General features: G+C 41.9%; 1 protein-coding gene across 1 annotated transcript in view; it reads right to left on the minus strand.

Moving 5' to 3' along the window:
- The window catches only part of CNGB3 (cyclic nucleotide gated channel subunit beta 3), an 81,115-nt gene that overhangs the window by 45,818 nt on the left and 10,635 nt on the right, over positions 1–24,662 (minus strand). Inside the window, exon 3 of the mRNA XM_087961975.1 lies at positions 13,005–13,125. Within this exon, the coding sequence (XP_087818101.1) occupies positions 13,005–13,125 (121 nt within the window). The remainder of the gene's footprint in view (positions 1–13,004; positions 13,126–24,662) is intronic.

Raw genomic sequence — 24,662 nt, forward strand, 5'->3', positions numbered from 1 at the left:
GACGTGTGGACTTCAACTCTCAGAATTCCTGAGCTAACATGACTGGAGGAGGAATTCTGAGAATTGAAGTCCACAAGCCTTAAAGCTATCAAATTTGAAGACCCCTGCAATACCATTCCAGACAAATCAATGTCCAATCTTTTTAAAAAACTTTCAGTGTTAGAACATTCACAACTTTTGGAGGCAAGTAGTTCCACTGATTAATTGTTCTAACTGGCAAGCAATTTCTTCTTAGTTCTAGGTTGCTTCTTGTCCTTGATTAATTTCCACTCATTGCTTCTTGTCCTGCCTTCAGGTGTTTTGGAGAATGGGTTGACTCCCTCTTCTTTGTGACAACCCCTTAGATATTGGAACACTGCTATCATGTCACTTCTAGTCCTTTTTTCACTAAGCTAGGGATACTCAATTCCAGCAACCAAATCTTTATATGTTTTAGGCTCCAGTCCCCTAATCATCTTTGTATATCTTCTCCTGAGAGCCGTTCGGATCATCCAGAGAGTGGGAGGTGCTTCAGTCTGCGTCGTTGTAGGCTGAGCTTAATTACTGAGGATCGCTCCGCCCTTCATCACGTGGCTGCCTTGCGATCCCCAGTTTACGCTCAGCCTTCGTCAGATTAGGCTGTGTATCTCCCACTCTTTGGCCGATTCAAGCATACTCCTTATTATTTCAGGTTTGCCTTTTATTCCTGGTTCTCCCTTAGCCTCTGCGCAATTGGGGTGGCTGTAGCAGGGGAGCGCGTTTCTTCGCCCCCAGGGGGGATAGAGAGCGGGCGGTTTTCGCGCTCCGGCGCCAATCCTCCCCCCCTTTCAATTCGGCTCCTTGCCTGCCGCCTGTTTCGCACCGCTCTCATAGTGGCTCTATCGATCGCGCTGATAAGCGCAGCTGGTGTTCCCCCCACCAAACGCCGATCGCCCCAGCAAGGCAAAATTACTTGACTGCCTCGCTCGGCTCCTAGGTGTGCCGGAGAGGCTTATGTAGCGCTCTGAGCGGCCCGGGATTAAAGAGTAGGTGGCGGCCGCCATTTTGGGTGCCGCTGCATGTATAACGGGCGTCATTCTAATAGGCCTCGTTGGGCTGCGAAGGGGCTAGCTCCTGTTGTAGGCCTGCCAGCCTATGAGAGCTACTGCAGATTCAATTAATTGGCTATCTTGTTGGCTTTCCGCAGCATGCTCAGAGCAGAAAATCGCAGCCTATCCCTCCCGGTTTGTGCCTGGGAGCTCCAGCTGCCAGAGGCCTCACTCCAGCCTCAGGCATTTATTTGGCCAATTGGAGATTTTTAACATTATATCTGAGGTCACTCCCTCCTGGGAGCACTGAACAGATCCCTGTTCATTTCTTGTATATGAAAAATAAATAAATAAATAAATAAATTAATAATAATAATAATAATAATAATAATAATAATAATAATAATAATAATAATAATAATAATAATAATAAAATATTATATAGAGATATACATATATATCTATTGGTACATGGCAATAACGCATTACCAACACTGATTGGATTACATATACAGTGCTTATAAGCATGTATATATATTTATATCAATAATTATAACAATAATAATATTGTAGAACTTACATATCTAAATTCCAAAAGGGGGCGCGGGCCAGCTGAAAGGACACCTGGCCTTTGTTGTAGGCCGAACCCTTGGCGAGCCAACCGCCTTAAATTGGAGCTATAGTCCTTTCTTTTATAATGGCAGATGACAATTCCACTAGAGGCCCTTCGTTGAAGGCAAGATCTCAGTCCTACCACCTGCGCAGACAGGCTAAGGAAGCCTCTAAGGAAACTTCTAAGGCTTCTCAGAGAGACGCCCTAAGGCGCCATAGGGCACTGGAGAAAGAATTTGACAGGTGATCTAGAGAGGCACAACCAGTGCCCCCAGCCCCCTTCCTTCTACCTCCAGACACCCCCCCTCCTCCAGATTCCTCTTCCCTCTCCAGGCGCAGCTTACAGGGACACCAGGTGCCCGAACCAACAACCAGACGAACGCTCGAAGCCACTTTCACGCCCACGGCCGCTGGCCTGCGCCAGGAGGAGGCCGCCTCTGTCGAGATTCCTGCGCACATGCAGGCATGGATGGAACAGGCTATCCGCCAGGGGATAGCAGAGGGCCTTTAACAGATGTCCAGGTCCGGTCCCCCCTCGATGGCGCCCGAACACGACTCGCCATCACTCAGGTCCTTGCCTAGATTGGACCCCACTCATGGTCAGGTACCTTTATGGGGGACAGCCCCCTCCCAGAAGGGGAAATGGAGAAGACTATAGAGGACCTGGTTCGGTTCGGGGAGGAGGAAGATCTTGAATGGGGGTCCATACACCAAGGGGAACCCCTATCGGAGATAGACCCGATGGAAGGGGACATGTCCGAGGACGAGGGCCTCACTCCCGATCAACCCACCTTGTGGGTTTGTTCAAGCCACACATGTTTAAATCCCTGCTATTTAAGGCCAAGAGCATTTCTGGCCTATCTGTTCAGTCCTCCTCGCTCTCCCCCCTCCGGCAGAGGGACAAGAGGACGCCATTTTTAGGCAACCCGTGGTGGAGGCGGAAGTTATTCCGGCCCCACCCATATTTCACGACCTAGTTTCAGACCAGTTGGACTCTATAAGAGCTCCCCCTGCCCCATCCAGCCAGGACAAGAGGTTCTTAACCTCGATTCGAGCTTCTGCAACTTGCTTAACACCCCCGAGGTAGACGAACCCTTCGTTGGCTTAGTATCCTCGTCCTCCCCCAGTGACCGCTTGGAGGCTCTAAAACCCGAGGACAAGAGGTCCGAACTGCCGTTGAGTAGGGCTCATCAGGCTGACACCTGGGCTGTCAGATCGGCCACGGCCGCTTCCTTTTTCACCAGGCCCTCGATCCGATGGCCCTGCCAACTGAAACAGCATGTTCCCCCCTCTAACACTAGGGCACATCAAGACATCGCAAAGGTTAACGGCCGTAGCAGAATTCTCGGCTGACGCCACCTACCATGCGGTTAAGTTCCCCGCCCGAGCAATAACCTCTCAGGTTACAGCTCGCTGCCCGCTCTGGCTCAAGCACGGGCAGACGAACATAAAAAACAAGGTTAAGCTGGCCACTGCCCCCATTAAGGGGGACAGACTATTTGGCACCGCCCTTGAGCCATTGCTATCCAGAACACGAAGCAAGAAAAAATTTCTTCCCCCCCTTTTTTCAGAGGTCAGACCTCAAGCCTTTTGGAGAGGTTCCTCCCGACCCTCCTACCAGTTCCCTTTCCGGCCCAGGTATCTGAGACCCCCCTCCTTCCGGCCATTCCAGCCCCAGGATCAAGCCGATCCAGATGACAGGAACACGAGGGGCGGCAGCTACAGGGGTCCCGGAGGGAAGCCTTTCCGGCGCACCAGATAGACCCTGTTCCTCCCTTCCCATCGGCGGATGCCTCAGGCATTTCGCTGACCGATGGGACCCCTCCACTTCTGATACCTGGGTCCGTGACACCATCAGACTTGGTCTCGCGCTTGAATTCCAGCGCCCCCCCGACTTCTTATGGCATCCCCCCCTTCGAGGGATCCCACCACGCAACTTAATGGATTCAGCCATTCAGCATCCCCTTAACGTACAGGCCATTCAACCCGTCCCAACAGCCCAGCGGGGGCAGTGGTTTTACGCCCACCTCTTCGTGATTCCCCAAATCCTCAGGGGGATGGAGGGCTATTCTAGACCTGAAATGCCTGAACCGTTACCTGATCTACCGCAGGTTCAAGATGCATCCTACATTCCATTCTTTGGGGCATCAGGCAGGGGGACCGGCTAACCTCTATAGATCTTTCAGAGGCGTATCTTCACATCCCATTCCGGCCCTCCCATTCCAAAATCCTCAGATTTTGCTACAACCTCCGCCACTTACAATATGTGGCTCTCCCCTTTGGGTTGGCCTCTGCCCCGAGGACCTTCACTAGGGTCCTTGCGGCTCTGGCGGTCCACCTCAGGGACCTCCCGGTTCGTCCCCATTGTTGCCTGGATGACATCCTCATCCTGTTCCACTCCAGACTCCAAGCAGAGAAGGATGTCAGAGCTACCCTCTCTGCCCTCTAAGACCATGGGTTCCTGGCAAACTGGCAAAAGAGCCGACTGTTACCTCTACACGGATCACCCACTTGGGGTCCGTCATTGACTCAGTTCGAGGAAAGGTTTCCCTTCCTCGGAAACATTCCTTAACATTCAGGAAACCATCAAACACATGAGACGTTCACGGAGGGTGACACGTTTGGAATTGTCTAAACTACTAGGTAAAATGGTCTCATGCATTTCCTTTGTTCCCTGGGCCCGGTTACACACTAGGTTCCTACAGTGGTTCCTGCTCCCGTTCCAACGGTCCGGCAAGAGCAATTCAAAGGCCATGGTCAAGGTGCCTCCAAAGGTCCTCAAGTCTCTCCTCTGGTGGACCAGTCCCGCCATCTACAAGGGACATGGCTTCAAGGAGCCCCAGCGCCTCACCCTCACTACAGACGCCAGCCTGTCCGGAGGGGACGCTCACATCCCCTCGCTCTTGCAACAGGGCAGATGGTCTCAGGTAGAACGGGCATACAGTATAAACTGGTTGGAATTCCATGCCATCCACCTGGCCCTGCGCAACTTCCTCCCTCAGGTACGCGGGTGGCATGTCCTCATACTCATGGCCATCATCACCGCCAAGGCCCATGTCAACTGACAAGGGGGCACCCAATCCATCTGTTTGATGAGAGAGGCCGAGCGCCTCTTCCGTTGGGCGGAGCACAATCTCTTCTCTCTCAAAGTCGAGCACATCTCAGGGGTCTTAAACACCCTAGCTGACTGGTCGAGCAGGACCATGGTGGACCAGGCCAAATGGCGCCTCCACCCATCACTGTTCAGGGAAGCGACCAAGCCTTTCGGTCTCCCGTCAGTGGACCTCTTCGCTCCCCCCCTCAACACACAACTCCCAAGGTTCTTTCTCGAGTACCCCTCCCACGAGGCTGAGAACTACAACGCCCTCCGTTGCCCCTGGCCCTCAGGGTTTCTATATGCATTCCCTCCCTTAGCCCTGGTCCCCAGAGTTATCCAGAAGCTCATCTCTGAGATAGCAGAACTGATTCTGGTGGCACCCTACTGGCCCAGGCGCCCATGGTTCACGGACATCCGCAACCTATCGGTGGCCCCTCCCTAGAAAATCCCTCCGATCAGGATATCCCTTCTCAGGGTTCCTTCCAGCACCCAGATCCTCAGTGGCTCCAGTTAGCCGTTTGGAGGTTGAGCGGGAGCGCTTAAGAAAGGAGCAGTTCTCTGACCAGGTTATCGGCACTATTCTAGCCGCCAGGCGGCCCTCCACAACCTGGATATACAATGCCACTTGGAATAGTTTCTGCAAGTGGTGCTCGGTTTCCAGGTCAACCCGCTTTCACCCTCCATCACTCAAATGTTGGAATTCCTCCAAGAGGGTCTGAGGAAAGGTCTCTCTCTGAACGCCCTGAGGCGTCAGGTCGCAGCCCTTTCAACCGTCATTGTCTTGACAATCTGGGGTCCCTTTCCCTCCACCCTCGCATTAGGGCATTCCTCAGGGGAGCCACTAAATTGTGTCCCCCGATGGTTCACAGATACCCTACCTGGGACCTCAATAAGGTCCTAGTGGCCCTTACTAAACAACCCTTGAGCCTCTCAGGGAATCCACTCTCCAGTTCCTAACATTCAAAGTAGTGTTCTGGGTGGCATTACCTCGGCTCGCCGAATATCAGTGATAGCGCCTTGTTGGTGAGGAAGGACCTTTGCATCTTCCATGCCGACCGGGTAGTTCTCCGGCCGGATCCTACCTTCTTGCCCAAGGTCAACTCAGCCTTCCACAGGGCACAGGAACTCACACTTCCAAACTTCTGCCCCAATCCCTCGCGGGAAAGGGAGAAGCTCTGGCACAACCTGGACGTAAGACGGGCCCTTCGCACTTACATTAATGTACCCAACCCTTCAGGAGATCCGAATCCCTATTCCCCTCCTTTCAGCCCAAATCATTAGGCCACAAAGTGTCCCCGTCAACCATCGGCTGCTGGATTAGAGCTACTATTTCCAAAGCGTACTTGTCCCAGGCCCTGCCGGTTCCCAGCGGAATAACGGCACACTCCACTAGAAGGGCTGCTACCTCTGCAGCTTGGGCCTCCCAGGCTCCAATTGCTGAGATTTGTCGGGCGGCCACTTGGGTCTCCCCATCTCCCTTCGTCAGACATTTTAAGATCGACATATTTGCCTCGGCGGAGGCTTCGTTTGGTAGACTGGTTCTACAGCGAGTCCTCAAGGAGCCGCAGAGATTGCAGGACCAGACGGACTCCCTCCCGTAGGACAGCCAAGCTTTGGTATGTCCCACTCTCTGGATGATCCGAACGGTTCTCAGGAGAATGGGCGTTGGTTCTTACCTGACACGCCATTTCTCTGGAGCCGTGAGGATCATCCAGCCCCACCCTGATTAGTTTCTCCGTCTGGTGGGGGCTTGTTTCGGCCAATGAATCCCTTAGCATAGTAAGATTAGAGCAAGGTATTCTCTTCACTCTCGACTTCGCGTAAACTGGGGATCGCAAGGCAGCCACGTGATGAAGGGCGGAGCGATCCTCAGTAATTAAGCTCAGCCTACAACGACGCAGACTGAAGCACCTCCCACTCTCTGGATGATCCTCACGGCTCCAGAGAAATGGCGTGTCAGGTAAGAACCAACGCCCATTCTCTACATTCTTTCAAGAGTTTCAATATCTTGTTTACATTGTGCGACCAAAGCTGGATGGAGTATTCCAAGTGTGGTCTCTATAAAGAAAAGCAAATTATATATCAAAAAAGAAATGCAATGTAGCTATTCCAGTTATTATAAACATAGACTTTTGTAGATTTATAAGTTATTTCTGAGTTGAAATGCATAGAATTTTGATTGCTAGTTCCAATATGAAATGGGAGCTAAGATGAGTATGATGGATTGCCACTGAAAAACTCTCAGTGCAAGGTTTTTTTTTTTCAAATTAACAAGTTTTTGTAACTGATTTAAAATGATTGCTTTAGGTTTTTCAACCAAGCAACCAACCAGCCAGACAGCCAGTTTACTATACCTGAACCTAGAATAACTCAAATAAATTATGCTAAATTGGGTCAAAGATTTTCATAGACGGATTCTGTTCCAATTTTCCATTTTTACATTTGGGAGATATCAATGATAGCCTGCCATATATGAAAATCAAATACCTGATTTTCATTTGGCTTAGTTATATAGAAAATAACTCTGAAGCTTTGAAGAATATTAATCGTTAAGAAGTTTAATTCCTTTTAAAAAATCCTGAAGAAAGGTTATATTGTATACATAATTTGGGACAGAAAGCAGTGCCTAAATGAATTAATAGCAAGTGAAAAAGGGAGTAATGTGACATGTAAAGTTTTTGTACTTATTTCATAACTTTTTATGATATACTTAGGATTTAAATAGAAAAGAACATAGAAAAGAACATTGGTATTTAAAAGCTTTTGATTTGCACCTCCCCCTCTGGTAACTTCCATCCCTTGAATAAACATACAATCCTAACACTTAGAATAACAGGGAAGATGCCAGAGTCTCATAATAATTCACACCTAAGGAAGTTCTTCCTTCCCGAGCTTAACACATCCTCAGGGCAACAACCCTAACACATCTAAACATACACCTCGCAGTCAAAGCCTAGGGCAGGAACCTCAATCTGCATATCTAAACATCAAAGCCCACTTGTCATAATATATAGCTCTGGTAGAACATATCTAATGTTGTAGGCTACTATTCTACTTCTAACATCTGCCTCTTGTGATTATTTGGAACTCAGGAAACAGACTAAGAAATTCTTCTAACAATCTAAACCTGCGACTAAATAGCCAGTACGAGCCTTTCAACCTGTTCCTGGCTGAGGTAGTAGGTGGAGTAATCTCAACAATGTCTTGAGTTTCTTCTCCCATGTTTTAAGGTTTATGAATTTGGAAGCAGATGCAGATATTTTCTTCTACAGATTTCAATATTTTTTTGGTAGTCTGCCCCAAAGCTAATGCCCCCAGTTGCAATATAAGTATAATTTATTATAGAGAAGGCATTTCCTTCATGTTCCTTGAGCTATTATGTGATTAGATTAATATCCCCTTCCCTTCAGGAGCTCAAGGTGATCTATGTCTTGCAAGGGACCAAATGAACAAGTAATCATCCACACTTACAAAAATAAATACAGTAGAAAATAATGAAGACAAATGATTCAAACCATTATTCCACATCAGTAGTTTAATGTTAGCATCACAAGAACTCATTTATGAAACAGAATTGTTTTCCTGAATAATGATTTTAGTGGTATGCTTTATGTGTTATATTATTTCTGCAGGCACTCTGCTTAATCAGCAAAGAGAGGGGGGAATTGCAAATTAATAAATAAAGAAGTTAGTACCAGACTGAATGTAGCAATTGTCAATTTCCTGCAAATAACATCACCTACCCTCTATTGTACTACAGGTTGCTTCCAGCAAGTGGCTGCTCATGGTTGCTTTTTCATCTTATCCACTACATGAGACTTTCCTCCCAAAGCAAAGAGAGTATTCAGCAGGTTTTGGAGAACCGGTAGCGGAAATTTTGAGTAGTTCAGAGAACCGGCAAATATCACCTCTGACTGGCCCCGCCCCCATCTATTCTCTGCCTCCCGAATCCGAACTGATTGGCTGGGTCTTCTTTTGTTGCCCTGCACAGGAGAATAGAACTGGAAAGCAGGTTAGTGGGGTGGGGAGGGAATGGAGATTTTACAATATCATTCCCCTGGAGTGGGGAGGGAATGGGGATTTTACAGTATCCTTCCCCTGCCACGCCCACCAAGCCACGCCCACCAAGCCACGCTACACCCACCAAGCCACACCATGCCCACCAAGCCATGCCCACAGAACCAGTAGTAAAAAAAATTGAACACCACCACTGCCCCAAACTGATAGTTGGAAACATTTCCAGTACCAGAGAATGCGTAGACATAATGATTACTTATCCACTTTCCTCCCTGGGGCAGGAATAACTGCCCATTTTATTTCTATGAAATTGTATAGTCACTATGGAGTTCTTGGTTGTTTGCTTGCATAAATTTCATTAGCTAGGTAATATCATCAGTGTGAACAAGTGTGAGTTTGTTGCCTATTTAATGCTTATCCTGCCGGTTTTGATAGGTATGTAGTTTTCTCCTTGGTGATTCCTTGATTAAAATATTATTTTCTGCCTGATTGCTTGTCTCGTACTGATCCCTGCTTATCAGAATATGGGCTGTTGATATGCTACAGTATATTGGTTTCCTTTCTAGGTTTTTTATTTCCTTTTTTGAATGGCGTATGGATGTGGTTTATGTCCACATGTCTATTGATGGTTGATTTGTCTGAATGCCAAACTTCCAGGAATTCTTTAGTATTTTGGGGTTTGTCTTTGTCTATGATGTGAATAGTTTCGTAGCTGAAACTGTCCATGTATTGTGAGATTAAGTTTTCCTCCTGTATTCAGACAGCTAGTTGGTGTTAATATATAGCAGGGGTGTCAAACTGGTGGCCTATGGGCTGGATGTATCACACGCAGGTCAGAGATGGTATTCAGCAGGTTCTGACCAGTTCTGGGGAACCGGTAGCAGAAATTTTGAGTAGTTTGGAGAACCGGCAAATACCACCTCTGACTGGCCCCGCCCCCATCTATTTTCTGCCTCCTGAGTCCCTGTTGATTGGCTGGGTCTTCTTTTGTTGCCCTGCACAGGAGAACAGACCTGGAAAGCAGGTTAGTGGGGTGGGGAGGGAATGGGATTTTACAGTATCCTTCCCCTGCTACGCCCACCAAGCCACACCACGCCCACAGAATTGGTAGTAAAATTTTTTGAATCCCACCACTGGTACAGGCCACACCCACGCCAGTTCCACAAATGGGAAAAATGTAAAAGGTCATGTGATGGCAAAGGTGATGCTGTGAGTTTGACACCCGTGATGTACAGAATGGTGTTCATGTACATTCTGTATTTTTGAAGCAATCCGTTTTGATGATTTTCACATTGCTGTATGCAACATAGTGTAATTATTTGCTTCATGTAGAAATATTTTTATTAGCCCTGGATTTTATATCACCAAGTTTTCATTCAGTGACTTTTTTTTAGTTCTGAGAGAGTAAAATATAGCAATAGCAATAGCACTTAGACTTATATACCGCTTTATAGTGCTTGAAGCTCTCCCTAAGCAGTTTTACAGAGTCAGCATATTGCCTCCAACAATCTGGGCCCTCATTTTACCCGCCTCGGAAGGATGGAAAGCTAAGTCAACCTTGAGCCTGGTGGGATTTGAACTGCCAAATCGCAGGCAGCAGAAGTGGCCTGCAGTACTGCACTCTAACCACTGCACTACCAAGGCTCATTTTTCTATTCTTTAATGCTTGTTTACATTTCTTTCTTACTTATTGATTATACTAGAAGCCTTTCAAAAGGTCACAACCTTTCTGCATGCATCAAAAGGAAATCTCACGGTAGAAATGTGGATATTCTTTAAATTTTCCCCTGTTATATTTACAATCTGTAAATACAGCGCTGGAAGATCCACAATGTGCATAAGCCTGAACCAGTAACAATTGAATCAGAATATCTGATCTGAATTTTATAGATTAATATTGTCATCTATTAATGTTCTCATGACTGTTTTGTTTTTCCCACTCTTTCTATACTATGAAGAGTGACCGTAAGTGAATGCATTATTAATTTGTTTCTAAATTAAATTAGAAAATAAGTAAATGAATATAATAGAGTTTACTTCTTTTATTAAAATTACATCATATACATTATTTGTTTCTGTGTAATTCACACCCTAAATATATTGCACAATTTCTATCTCCAATGACTGTGTTATATATACTATTATCATCGTACAATCTCTTGATGTATGTCAGAATTGTTTTTGTGCTAGTAGAGGTGCCTTTTTGGATTAATTTCCTGAGATTTGATTCTTGTTAATATAAACTGACAACATGATCTGACAAAATGATCTGCTAATCTTGCTCTTCAAGAAAATTCATCTATGCATCTCTCAAAAACTGCCAGTGACAAAATATAGCTATCCTGAAAAGCTATTAATAGGAATATGATTGTACTGTTTTTAGAGGATAGAAGGAAAAAAATAGGTAGCTAGACAAGCCTGACTCAGAGTGAATCTTAATTTAAATTATTAGGAAATTGACATTAAAAGACATTCATTTGCTCAATCAACATTTTTTTCCAGTACACAGGCCTTTCACATATGCCAAACCACTTTGATACTTGACAGATGTGATCAAGCAAATTGCAGCTATGTCCTCTGCTATTTGCCAATGCCTAACAGAATGTATTTTTGTGTATTTAAAGCAAGAAAGTATTGAGATAGAAGCCAAAAGGGGGTGATTTTTTCCTCACTAATGGAGTGCAAGGCTATTCTGAGGTGATCATCCTGTCTATCACAAGTTGAGTGAGTCATTTGACGAGACAACACATTGATTTTTTTCCTATCCTAGGATGATAATGATGAAAAAAAGGCAGTATTTTCTTTGGACTTTATATAAAGTGATGCATCACAAGCAGAGGTTGAGAACTGGTATATATTTGAGTACCTGTTACTATAGCCCTAGTAACACCAGTTAGTGTACATATACATATACAGGTAGTTCTCAACTTACAACCATAATGGAGCCCAAAATTTCTGTTGTTAAGTGAGACATTTGTTGAGTGAGTTTTGCCTCACTTTACGACCTCTCTTGTAATAGTTGTTAAGAGAACTATAGCAGTTGTTAAGTAAGTCTGGCTTGCCCATTGATTTTGCTTGTCAGGAGGTTGCAAAAGGGGACCACATGACCCTGGGACACTGCAACCGTCATAACTATGAGTCAGTTGCCAAGCTTCCTAATTTTGATCACGTGACTATGGGGATGCTGCAAAGGTCATAACTATTAAAAACAGACATAAGTCATTTTTTTCAGCGCTTTGAACGGTCACTAAATGAACTGTTGTAAGTTGAGGGCTACCTGTACATATATACCAGAGGTGGTATTCAGCAGGTTCTGACCAGTTCTGGAGAACCAATAGCGGAAATTTTGAGTAGTTTGGAGAACTGGCAAATACCGCCTCTGACTGGCCCCGCTCCCATCTGTTCTCTGCCTCCTGAGTCCCAGCTGATCAGCTGGGTCTTCTTTTGTTGCCCTACATAGGAGAACAGAGCTGGAAAGCAGGTTAGTGGGATTGGGAAGGAATGGAGATTTTGCAGTATCCTTCCCCTGCCATGTCCACCAAGCCACACCCACCAACCACGTCACACCTATCAAGCCACGCCCACAGAACCGGTAGTAAAAAAATTTGAATCCCACCACTGACATATACGTATATACGTACACACATACACACATATACATATACGTACACACATACACACACAGAGAGACACCAGATAGTATATATAGGTAGTATATACCAGGGCTGTCAAATTTGCAGCCCGCAGGCCAGATGTATCACGTGCTGGCCACGCCCACACCCGTTTTAGAGAAGGGGGAAATGTTGCAATACGTCACATGAACACCGCTGTGATGATGTGAGTTTGACACCTCTGGTATGCACTATCTATATACTACTAAAACTCCTGTGTCTGTAACATTTAACTGGGTGAATCACAGGGCAACAATTTTTGAACCAAAGTACTTCAAATGGGTTAACTAACTTATAGAATGCATCTAAAATCTGGGACTCATAACTCCCATAAGATTGACATTTGGTAAAGTTGTGATATTTCCAGAGTTGCTACCCTGCTGCACGGAGGTTCAGCATACCAATCTCATTCTAGCCCTCTATAGGCTTGGTGGAGTACTCTCTCCATCGACTGTCATGCTTGGTCAGCTGCAATCAAGTCAGCAGGAGATTGGAAGAGGCTTCCATGCTGATTATGTTTTTTTCCTTTTGATCATTCTATTTCTCTGCTTAGGTAAGGAAATTTAATATGAATGAAGTGCCAGCATTTTTGCTACTCACACTACAGCCTCTTCCTTCCCCATATTTGGCTGCGCCTCCTCCTTCTGGGTTGGTTCTTTCGATTCCATTGGTTGTTTAGCTTTAGAAGGCTCAGGTCCTGGTTCTGAAGTTTTTGCTTCATCTACAATTAAATAATTATAATATTGTTATGCAAGCATGTTCAGAATATTAATTCTTAAAAACCAAAGAACAATAGCAACAGAGAAAATATAGCTAGAAGAATAACTTAAACACACAAAAATCAGCATTAGGTACTGTAGATACTAAATGTTTGTTGCCTGTCTCTTCTAGAGTTTTTCAATCTAGGGAGCTCCTGATATGTTGGAATACACTTTCCATCATCCTCTGCCATTTCTAGTGTATGTTTAAAATTGGGAGTACAGGATTATAAAAGATAAACTATCTGTTTTGTACTTAGCAATTGAGCAATTGAGCCTACAGCTTTAGGACAGAACCTAAATAAGCAAAAAAGAAAGAAGGATATTTTAAGGGGTAATGACAGATTATTGTTGTGGAGTTTTCCTGAAGGTGACAGAGAAGTTTCATCAAATCCAAAAACAACAACACTTCAGACAGCTGGTCAAAGAATTGTTCCAGGTCAAGTCCTTGGAACAAGATCCTCTGCTGAAAAATGATAGAAACTAAGAACATGATAAAGGAAGGTAGTATGGAGTGTTATTAAGAGACTGCTAAATCAACTCACAATAACTTTCTTTTTTCCGCATGGTCGATGCCCAGATAGAAGTATCTGTAATCCTTGAGACATATGGAGGGAAGAATTGCTATTTGTTCCTTAAGCTTTATACTCAAAGATTGGCAAGTCCCATGGAGCTGAGAAATCCAAGAAATGAGAACCTTACATATTTCAGAAAGGATCTTGAATACTAAGCAGTGTTTAAAAAAACATTAATCTTGAAAGTGAGAAGAGAAATTCCCAGGAAGATATAGACCAAGTTGGTAATGGCATTCACAGTTAATGTATAATAAACATTTCAAAAGAGGAACTGCATTTAAAAAAAAAATAGAGATTATCAATGGGAATAGGAGGAATCTCTCTCTTTGTGTCAGGTTTATTGATGTGCAGCCTGAAATAACAAATTCTTTATCCTCAATCTGATGGTTCAGATTGATTCCTTTGGTCCTTATGGATCATTCTTTGAGCTGTTCTCCTACCTGTCAGTCTTCTTTTTCCTCCAAAGGAGATCAGGAATCCTGATTTTCACAATTTATATGCTTTTATAAATGAGTTGGTAAAATCTGTCAGAGAGTGTGAAGCCCTAAATTAGACTAGTCTTAATACTTATAATTGAAAATGTATTCAAAACGACATGTCTCTTGTACTTCAGTAGCTTGTCTGGACAAATTCTTTTCCTGATGACCATGGCTCCCAGGAATGTCAGTACACTATTTCCTTTTTTTATATTATGTTCTGAAAGTGAGTTTGCAGCTTCAATATTTATCCCCATGGCTGGATTCTTTCCCCAAATCCAACTCATCAACATCACTTATTTAACAGCTGCACAATCTGAATGATCATTAGATCAGGGGTCTCCAACCGTGGCAACTTTAAGATTTGTGGACTTCAACTCCCAGAATTCCTCAGCCAGCTTTGCTTGCAAGCTTTGCTGGCTGAGGAATTCTGGGACCTGAAGTGCACAAATCTTAAAGTTGCCAAGGTTGGAGACTCCTGCACTAGATGGTAGCTAAGAGGCATAAGAATTCAATTCTTTGCTGCCATCTAGTGGTTAATCAGTTGATCCATAAATATCTATGGAGGTTCTTATCCAAGGAGCTTCTTCAGTGCAGAGTTGTTGAGACATTTGTTAAGTGGGTTTGGCCCCATTTTACGACCCTTCTTGCCACAGTTGTTAAGTGAATCACTGCAGCTGATAAGTTATTAGTCTGCTTGTTTAGTAAATCAGGCTTCCCTATTGACTTTGCTTGTCAAAAGGTTGCAAAAAGGCGATCACATGACCTTGGGACATAGCAATGGTCATAAATAGGAACCAGTTGCCAAGCATTGGAATTTTGATCACATGATCAAGGTTGTAACTGTGAAAAATGGTCATAAGTCACTTTATTCAGTGCCATTGTAACTTTGAATGGCCATTAAATCAACCATTGTAAGTCAAGGACTACCTGTATTGCATTCTACACCTCTCTAGTATTAAATAAAAGGAAGGGGAATTCTGCATTTTTCAAAGTAGTTGGAATCCCCAACACCGATCAACTTAGAAAATGTATAAACAATATCAATATCAAAATAGCCCGTAAGAGCACATTTTCAAAAAAAACTAAAATGACTACTTTAATCCGACAATGAAGATTAGGTGTAAACCTAAACCTATATATGTATTTAAATGGTTGAAGCTTCCCAAGCAACAAATGAATGAGGAAATCTCTTCAAATAAGCCTTCAAAATAACATAGTAGATTTTTAAAAGCATATTTTAGGAGTATGCCTGTGCAGTGTGTGTGTGTACATTGCAAAACATTTCAATATTTCATTTTCTCCTACTACTAAGTTTACTACTCTTATCCCACCTATATTTCCTAGTTTAATAACAATATATTTATTTTTGGAAGAAACCATAACACTCACTGACAAGTTTTCCCAATAAATACTGTTGTTGATTTATTGTCCTTATTCCATGAAGACCAGATGAAATGAAAGAATCTGACTCAGTTCTTGTTCAGTGGACAGTGCAAACATTGGAAAATAAAATCTTTTACCGGATTACTGATTTTTAAATCAGTGGGAAATTGCTCTCATTGAACAATTAATATAATATTGATTTTGAAATGCTCTGAAGTGAAGAAAACATTATTCAAATGTCATCAGCATTTATTAGCTATCTTAACAATATTTTTTTCTAAGAGTTATTTTTCTTGGTACAAATGTTAGTCTGAATAGAATTCACAATATTTAAAATGTTTATGTTTCTCCTTAAGATCACATATACTTCCAAAAATGCTTTTTCAGGACACGACTGGACTTTGTTTTTTTAAAGACATTTCACTTCTCCTCCAAGAAGCTTCAGAAGCTTCTTGGATGAGAAGCGAAACATCTTCCAAAAAAACAAAAACCAAAATCCAGAAACTCCAGTTGCCTCTTGAAAAAGCACTTTTGGGGTGGGATTCAAATTTCTTAACAACCGTTTCTGTGGGTGTGGCCTAATTTGTGGGTGTGGCTTGGTGGTCATGTGACTGGGTGGGCATGGCTTGTATGTAAATATTATAAATATTTGTGTAAATATTGATTTTTTATCAAAAGAGAGCAACTTTTACCCAAAAGCAGGCAAAGCAGGCAGGGAGATTGAGTTGCTCACAGAATCACAGATTCACTTAGAGATCTATCTATCTGCAATTGGCAGATAAAATTTGCTTGCAAGCAAACTCACAAAATTAACTCACAACACACCATGTATGTAAATATGAATTTTTTTTATAAAAAAAGAGCAACTTTTACCCAAAAGCAGGCAAAGCAGGCAGGCAGATTGAATTGCTCACAGAATCACAGTTTAACTTAGATATCTATCTATCTGCAATCGGCTACCTGAGTCTGTCACATAAAATTTGCTTGCAAGCAAACTCACAAAATTAACTCACAACACACCATGTATGTAAATATTGAATTTTTTATTTTAAAAAAGAGCAACTTTTACCCCACAGCAGGCAATGGAGGCAGGCAGATTGAGTTGCTCACAGAATCACAGGTTAACTTAGAGATCTATCTATCTGCAGTCGGCTACCTGAGTCTGCACTGAAAAGCTTCAGTCCTAAGGAAGAATCGGCTTTGCTTTTAGATTAGCTAAAAAGCAAGAAAATCAAGGATTTCCTGCTTTCTAGCTAATCTAAATCTCCTGGCAGAGCAGAACAGCTGGTGGGTGGGGAAAAAAAAAGAAAAAATAGCAACTTATCAAACCGGGCAAGTTGGATGGCTCGCATGCCAAGTAAGGAGTGAGTGGGCAGGGAGGGGCAGGGCCAGCCAGTGGAGCGATTTGCTGGTTCTCCGAACTGGGACAATTGTGTGTGCAGTGATTGCAAGAAATCATCAGCTGTGTTGCCTGGACAGTTGACAAGCGCTGCGCTTGGGTGCGCAACATTTGAAAATCCTCTTGTTTCCTGCTTTTTCAACCTCAGCTGTGCCGCGCAAAGCAGCTGAGGAGGGAAAAACAGCGAATAAAGGACAGCCTAGAGCCTGGACAGGCGGGTGGGCTAAACACTGAACTGGTTCGTTGTCAGCTGCTCTTTGCAGCTACAGGTTCTATAGAACCGGGCTGAACCGGTAGCATCCTACCCCTGCTTTGGGGCAACCATGAACTGGATGACTGAAAATCCCCATAGACATTACATACATGCCTAATTTTTTTTAGTATTGTCTCTTTCTCTATCCTTTATCTGTGATTTGTATTTGCTTGTTATTATATATTTGTTCTTTCAACTCATTATTTGTATAGTAGCTTTAAACAATGCAGATGTTAATGTAGGTGTAAAATGCAAATTTGAGGAAGAGAGCATTTAACTGAATTATTGAGAAAATGTCCTTTAAATGACATTTAGCTATTCTGCAATGATTAATTTTTCTAGTTCTTCTTAGTTGGTATTTCATCTGTACTGCTATGAAACATAAGTTACTGTCATCAGTGTGTTGCACTGCAAAAAGGAGATACAGTATAACCTTAATCAAAGCAAAATGATTATAGGAAAATGTCTTGGCAGTGTATTCTTAATGCATAAATCTGCACCCTTCATTGTAAACTGTGGTTTTTAATTTGCCTGGGATTATAAGAAACAGTCAAGCCATAAAATAAGACTTTTAGATTCATAGGACTTAATTAATCCTATGTTTATTCCTGTTATTCATACTGAGTTATTTGAGGTGGTGTCCAGTCCAAACAAACGTTTGGTTTGAAACAAATAATAGGTTAGATTTTTCTTTTAAAAGGAAGCTATGCTGCAGTTCTGTCAAATCATATGTCCATATTGCTTTATGCCTTTGAATTCCAGAGACTGAGAGGCGCTGAAGATTGTTGAGTATCTATTGTCCTACCTGTTCTAAAAACAATTTGATAAGCCTCTCACAACTCACAGGTTTTATTTGAATAATGTGTCTCTTAGGGGTTTTTGGAAATTGGCAATTTTACAGTGACTGAATGCGGCTTTGGAATAATCTTTTGTTTCCCCAGTCCAGACAGGAAACATGCAAAAAAGTAGGTTTTCTTATAAGTGCTACTAGAGGCTACAGATTTTACAATCAAGTTTTTAAGTACTTTCGTTTTTGGTATCTTTAAAAAAAAAAAGGAGGCTAGGACAAAGTTTATTTTGGAATTTAATACTATCTCTCCTGTTCTTTTCTTGACTTGGAGACCTCAGAAGGCTAGAGGCTGTTTCTTTGATATAGTCAAAAAGAAGGCTGTGAAAATATTTACAGACCCCTCACAACCTGGACCTAAACTGTTTCAACTCCTACCCTCAAGATGATGCTATAGAGTACTGCACACCAGAACAAGTAGACACAAGGACAGTTTTTCCCCAAATGCCATCCCTCTGCTAAACAAATAATTCCCTCAACATCATCCAACTATTTACAAAGTCTTCATTACTATTACTATTACTCTTCTTATCACTCCTTATCACTCATCCCCTCCAATTTGTGACTGTATGACTGTAACTTTGTCACTTGTATCCTTATGATTTATATTGACTGTTTCCTAGTATGATTTGATTGCTTATTGTACCTTATGACTATTACTAATTTTGTACCTGATGATGCTTAACTGTTGACGAATGTATCTTTTCTTTTATGTACACTGAGAGCATTTGCACCAAGACAAATTCCTTGTGTGTCCAATCACACTTGGCCAATAAAGAATTCAATTCAATTCAATTCAATTCAATTCAGTTCAGTTCAGTTCAGTTCTGTTCTGTTCTGTTCTGTTCTTCACTACATACCAATCCAAGAGATGAGAATTCTTTTTAAAAAAATTATAGTTGTTGTTGTTGTTATTATTATTATTATTATTATTATTTAATAATTATAACTAAAATATATCAAGAAAAAAGAAAAAGAAAAAATGTACAGAAAAGAATACAGTTTAAGAAAGAAGTTAAAGAAGTGACCTCCCCTTTCTTTACAGAAATCACAAATAAATTCAATATCCTTCTTCCCTCCTTATCATTACAGTAATCCCTTTCCCCCTTATTTGACTTTTTTTTTTAATCAAAAGAAGTTGATTTTTGAGGCAGAGAAACACTGGCAATGCCCTTCAAGTCAAGGTGACTATCACTCAAAGTCAGCCAAGTTACTGTGGTCCCTGACATAGATATTCTATGTTGTAAAAATACAATTTATAGAAGTTGCAATTTGCTTACTATGATGGCATCCCTAATATTAATAAAGGAGGATATTTGTAACTCAAGTTTGAAATGAGAGGACCTGGTGCTCCCAAACTTGGTTAGCTTCTTGCAGATGTTTCATTACCCAACTAGGTAACATTATCAATGTTCCACTGATGGATAAATGAAACGTCTGCAAGAAAAAAACCAAGTTCAGAGAGCACAAAATCCCCAATATTCCACCTGAAGCAGCCATTTCATTCAGCCTAAGCGGAACTGACCACTTTCTTTAGGCTGCTTCTTTCTAAATCCCATCATTTGCACGTGACATGTTCTAAGACTCTAAATCACTTTCTTCTCATCCTCTGAGATGACAAGGCCCACTGGTATAGTTGTCTTAATTAAGAGCCTATTTCTGAAATCACGTTGAGAGGGGGAGAATCAGGAAAAGTACTTTACATAATTAAAGTCCGTCTTTATCTTCCCTTCACATTCCATCCAATACAAAAGCTTCAGCTGTTCTCTGTGCTAGAGCAGCAAAAGGGAAATTCTAAGCAGGCAAGTTTTGCATTTCAGACTCATTGCAGGTACCAACATCCATTGTATGAAATTCTCTTGTCTTGATTCTCGGAAAATTTATTTGAAAAAAAAAAAGCACTTTTTTAATGTAAAAAGGAATGTCACACCTTTAAAATATGAACAGTAAAACTGAGCATTTGTTAACATAGATGCAAACATTTTATATATGCTATGAGCGTAAAGTGCTGTTTTGGTTCCTTTGGGGGGAAAAGAGATAAAAGTTCTGTAACAGAAGTTGCTATGAGTTTTGTTTATTTAATTCATTGCAGTTGCTGATTGACTCCAAACTGATTCTGAGCAACTCACAATAAAATAAACCATAAAAACATAATACAAAGCAAATATTGTTACAAAAACACACCACCATTATTATTGCTACTTTTAATTATTTGTTTGTTTGTTTGTTTTGAATAACTCTCTGCAGTTTTCCTGAAAATTTTTTGGAAGTGGTTTGCCATTGTCTCCTTCCTAGAGAAAGTGACTGCCTCTAGGTCAGTGGTCCCCAACCTTTTTTGTGCCACGGCCCGGTACCGGCATCACAAAATGATCCGCGGCCCGGTACCGGCATCAGCACACATGACAAGGCAAGGCAAGCCGAGTGACCAGCCAGCCAGCCATCCCCCGCTTCTCCCCGCCACCTTCAACTCCTCCTTTGTACCTTTGTCGATGGGCTTTGGGATGGCTTTGGGATGGTCGCTCGGCTCACCTTGCCTTGGGTGCTGAAAGAATCCTCGCGCCTTAGTTTCGTTCGAAGCTGCCCCCCCCCTCGATGAAACTAAGGCACGAGGATTCCTTCAGGATCCAAACACCGCTTTCCAACCGGAAAAGCTCACCCGGAAGCACTTTCTCATCGAAACAAGATGGCGACGCCAAGCAAACCGGCGGCCCGGTAGAAAATGTTCCACGGACCGGTACCAGTCCAGGGCCCGGTGGTTGGGGACCCCTGCTCTAGGTGATTCAGCTGGCTTCCTGCCTAAGGTTGGACTAGAATTCAAGATCTTCTAGTTTATAGCCTGAAGCAATCCACTACAATAAAGTAGCTGTCTCTGCTATTAAATCAAAATCTTCATAATATTGTTTACTTAACTCAGTGTTTTCCAACCTGAGTATTTTGAGTGGATTTCAAGTAACTCTCCAACCACATAATCACTGTCAAGAATTATAGTGATCGAAGCCCACGCATGAGGAACTTTATATATATTTTTTTTAAAACGCTTTATTGAGAATAATGGTGGCATTTAATGTTAAGTAATCACTTCTAATGTTTTCTAAAAATCACTTCTAAAGCTCTTATCACTTGCAGTAATGAAACATATTGATAGATGTTTTACTCTGTTTTTCCCTTGTAAATGAAGATGTGTAGATAGAATCAGATGAATTGCTTTTAAAAGACCGTTGATAATTATGGATACTTTAAATTCTTTAAATTCCATAATTAGTTCATATTATCAGGAGACAAAGTATATGCGTTAGTAATATAACATACAAATATTTGAGGTGAACTTCTGGTATATTTTTATAGTCATTCATGCATTTTTAATGTTTGCTCCAAAAATAATCCAAATGAAATTTTGGTTATAAATTTCAGGTATGTAAGTATATTCTTCTGCCCACTACCCACAGTTAACCAGAGTATATATTTTTCAGCTGAATTATTTATAATGAATATATATTGAATATATTTGTTTGCTATGAGACTGGACACCTGCCTCCTGATATTACAACTTGCCATATGTTTTAATCATAAACAGATTGTGAACCAGCAGTACAATATGGCTGCTGAAATAAAAAATAACTAATCACATAAAATCTTAAAATTCATTTAGAGCAGCATAGTTTTTAGATCATAAAAAGTCATCATTGGCTTCACTAAGATTACAGGCATTTAAAAAGTTTATCTCTAAACAGCCAGGGGCCATAGACCCAGGTGGTAAGAGTAGTGCTGTAGTTCAGGACTATGGTCCAAATTCTACAAAACAAAGCAGAGGAGGCTTCCCTTCTCCTCTTCCTCCCTTTTCTCCTCTGAAATAATTTAAAAGCAACTAGAAACATGGAAAATCAATAGGCAGGGAGCAAGGAAGTGTTACTGTTATGTGCCTAGTTGAAGGGATGTAGAATTACTATTAATCAATAACTTAATTACTATTAATCAGTAAGATCTGAAACTATCTAAATGTGGTTAAAGAACAACTGAAAGAACTGGACCATTTAGCATGAACAAGAAAATACAGTAATTAAGACATCAACACTGTTTTCAACTATATAGAAGTAACCCTGGAAGAATGGAACATACTTGTTCTATATTATTACCAAACAGCAATACTAGAACCAAAATCTGAGAATTCTATATGTTGCCTTCTATGACTTAAACTTCTGATTTTGCAATTTAACTTAAAAAGCTAAACTATCTTAGAAAAACAGTTCAAGATCAACTAAGATAGGTTGCTACCTGCTGTGTGTGTACATATACACTATTGGGGATAGTCAGTGTAATGATAATTAACTGTTTAGACAGAAATCATGTACACCAGGTGTGTCAAACTCAAGGCCTGTGGGCCAGATCCAGCCCACAGGGTGCTTAGATCTGACCTGCAGGACCGCCCTGGAAACAGTGAAGGACTAGCCCACAGTGCCTTTGCCAGCAAAAATGGTGCTCAGGAGGGACCCTCCCTCCCAAGTTCCGTTTTTTCTGGCAGAGGGTTGCAGGAAACCAACATGAGCGACACACCCACACCCACCCTGGCCACACCCACCCTGGATCTGAGATCAAACACAACCCTGAGGAGGCCCTCAATGAAATCGAGTTTGACACCCCTGATGTACAGTATTTCAACAACAGCTAATCTTGAGTTTTTCATCTGGCCAGATAAATATTGTTCAGTTATTAGTAAACTTTCTGAAATTGTAAGTTTTATTTCAAAGAAAAATTCTTTCTCTCTTCCTTTTATTCTAAATAGAATAAAAATATAACTGATTGTGTTTGTCTGGCTGCTATATCCCATTCATTGTTAATTGCCATTCCTAGCAAAAATGTCTAAAATAGATTTATCCTCCAATATAAGAATATATGGAGCTAAGGGCTGAATTGTGGAATCCTTGGGGTTCTCTGAGCTTGATTGTTTTCCTGCAGACATTTTGTTATCAGACTAGGTGACATCTGTGCTGAAGCTCAGAGAGCACAAAGGACTTCACAGATTTATCCTCATTTAGATTGACCCCAGCAACTTCCAAAGAAAGTACTTTCAGTCATATACTTTTTGTCAACTTTTTCCAGAGAAGAATTCACATTCAACATATCTTTATGATCATTAAAAACTGTAACCTCTCACTTTTCAAACAAAACAAAAGAAAACAAAACAACTTTCGGGCAACTTTCCTTATGAGAAGATATCCATTACAAAAAATATCTGTCAGTTTTGAAAAGGAATGCAAACTTAGGTTATGTCTCTTAATAGCACAATATCTTCGAAGATCCATGCCCTGAGAGATACTGGCATCTCCTGAATGAAATCAGAAACCACAGAGAGACCACTTACTAAGATGTGTATACTGTCTGTCAGGTTTTACAAAGAATTGTGAATCACTTACTGTAGACTGATTTCTGGACAGTATTAACTATTCTCAGGAAAATTGGACTTTGAAGACTAGACTGAGCATAGACCCTAGTATAATCTTAAACTTTCAACAAATATTTATGTAGTAATGAATGAAGTGAAAAGGGTAATCAGTTTGTGTATATGTATAAAGTGTTCTCTCATGGTTTTCTGCTATCACCTAGCTTCAGGGATGGGATTCTACTGGTGCTGACCAGTTTGTGCGAACACATTGCTCCGAGGATCAGCTGGCAGTTTGCTGTGACGGGCATGTGAGCCTGCCTCCCGCCCCTGCTTTTTCCTGAGCTTTATTTCCTTTTGTTAGAGCACAGCCGATTCACGTGGCAGAGTGGTTTGCCTCAGCTGTTTTATTCACAGGGACTGCAATAGAAGGTAAGTATCGGAGCTTTTTTAAATGTGGAGCATGCGTGAAAAGTGCGCATGTGCAGCATGCGATCACCAAACCAGTTGTTATACCGGTGGAATCGCACCCCTGCCTAGCTTTCATTTGTTGGTACAGTGGCTTAAAACTAAATCCCTGTTCTGTCCCAGCCGAAGTTTCCAAAAGCAAACACAGATAAACTTCAAAACTGAAACGTTCACGGCTTTATTCCACAAATAACCCTCTTTGTAGATAACAGATGGCTTCCAGCCAATTAATCCAATAAATCAGAATCTGTAATCATCACACTAACTCCTTTGAACTTTTGCCTTTTGCAAAGGCAAAAGCCATTTGAAACCAGACTTATATTCCCTAGAGGGAGGGCCCATTAATTCGCATTCTTACTCCCGAGTTGCCTGTGCTGCTCTTCCATGAATCATCCTCCTCTCACTCACACCCAGCACAGGCTTCTTGGGAATGTCCACCTGATTGCTGCCGATGAACCACAACAATCCCATTGTAATATAGCAGTGGGAAAAAAGCCAAAACCTTTAAAAAGAATAATAACATTTTTGAAAACATTGGCCAGAGAAGTACATTTGGGGGATATCCATTACTAGAGTAACTCTAAAAGCAGTGGGTGGAAGTCCTTTACAGGTGATCTTAAGACAGCGGAAGTCAAAACAGGAACTACTACAACCTTTAAAAAATGCTAACTATACTTCTGACACACTACCTCATGAATAAAAGTAATGATTTCATTTTA

Source organism: Notechis scutatus, chromosome 3 (genome assembly GCF_049901735.1).
Source record: "Notechis scutatus isolate UNSWTSFEM ecotype Mainland chromosome 3, rNotScu1.2, whole genome shotgun sequence".
Lineage (NCBI taxonomy): Eukaryota > Metazoa > Chordata > Lepidosauria > Squamata > Elapidae > Notechis > Notechis scutatus.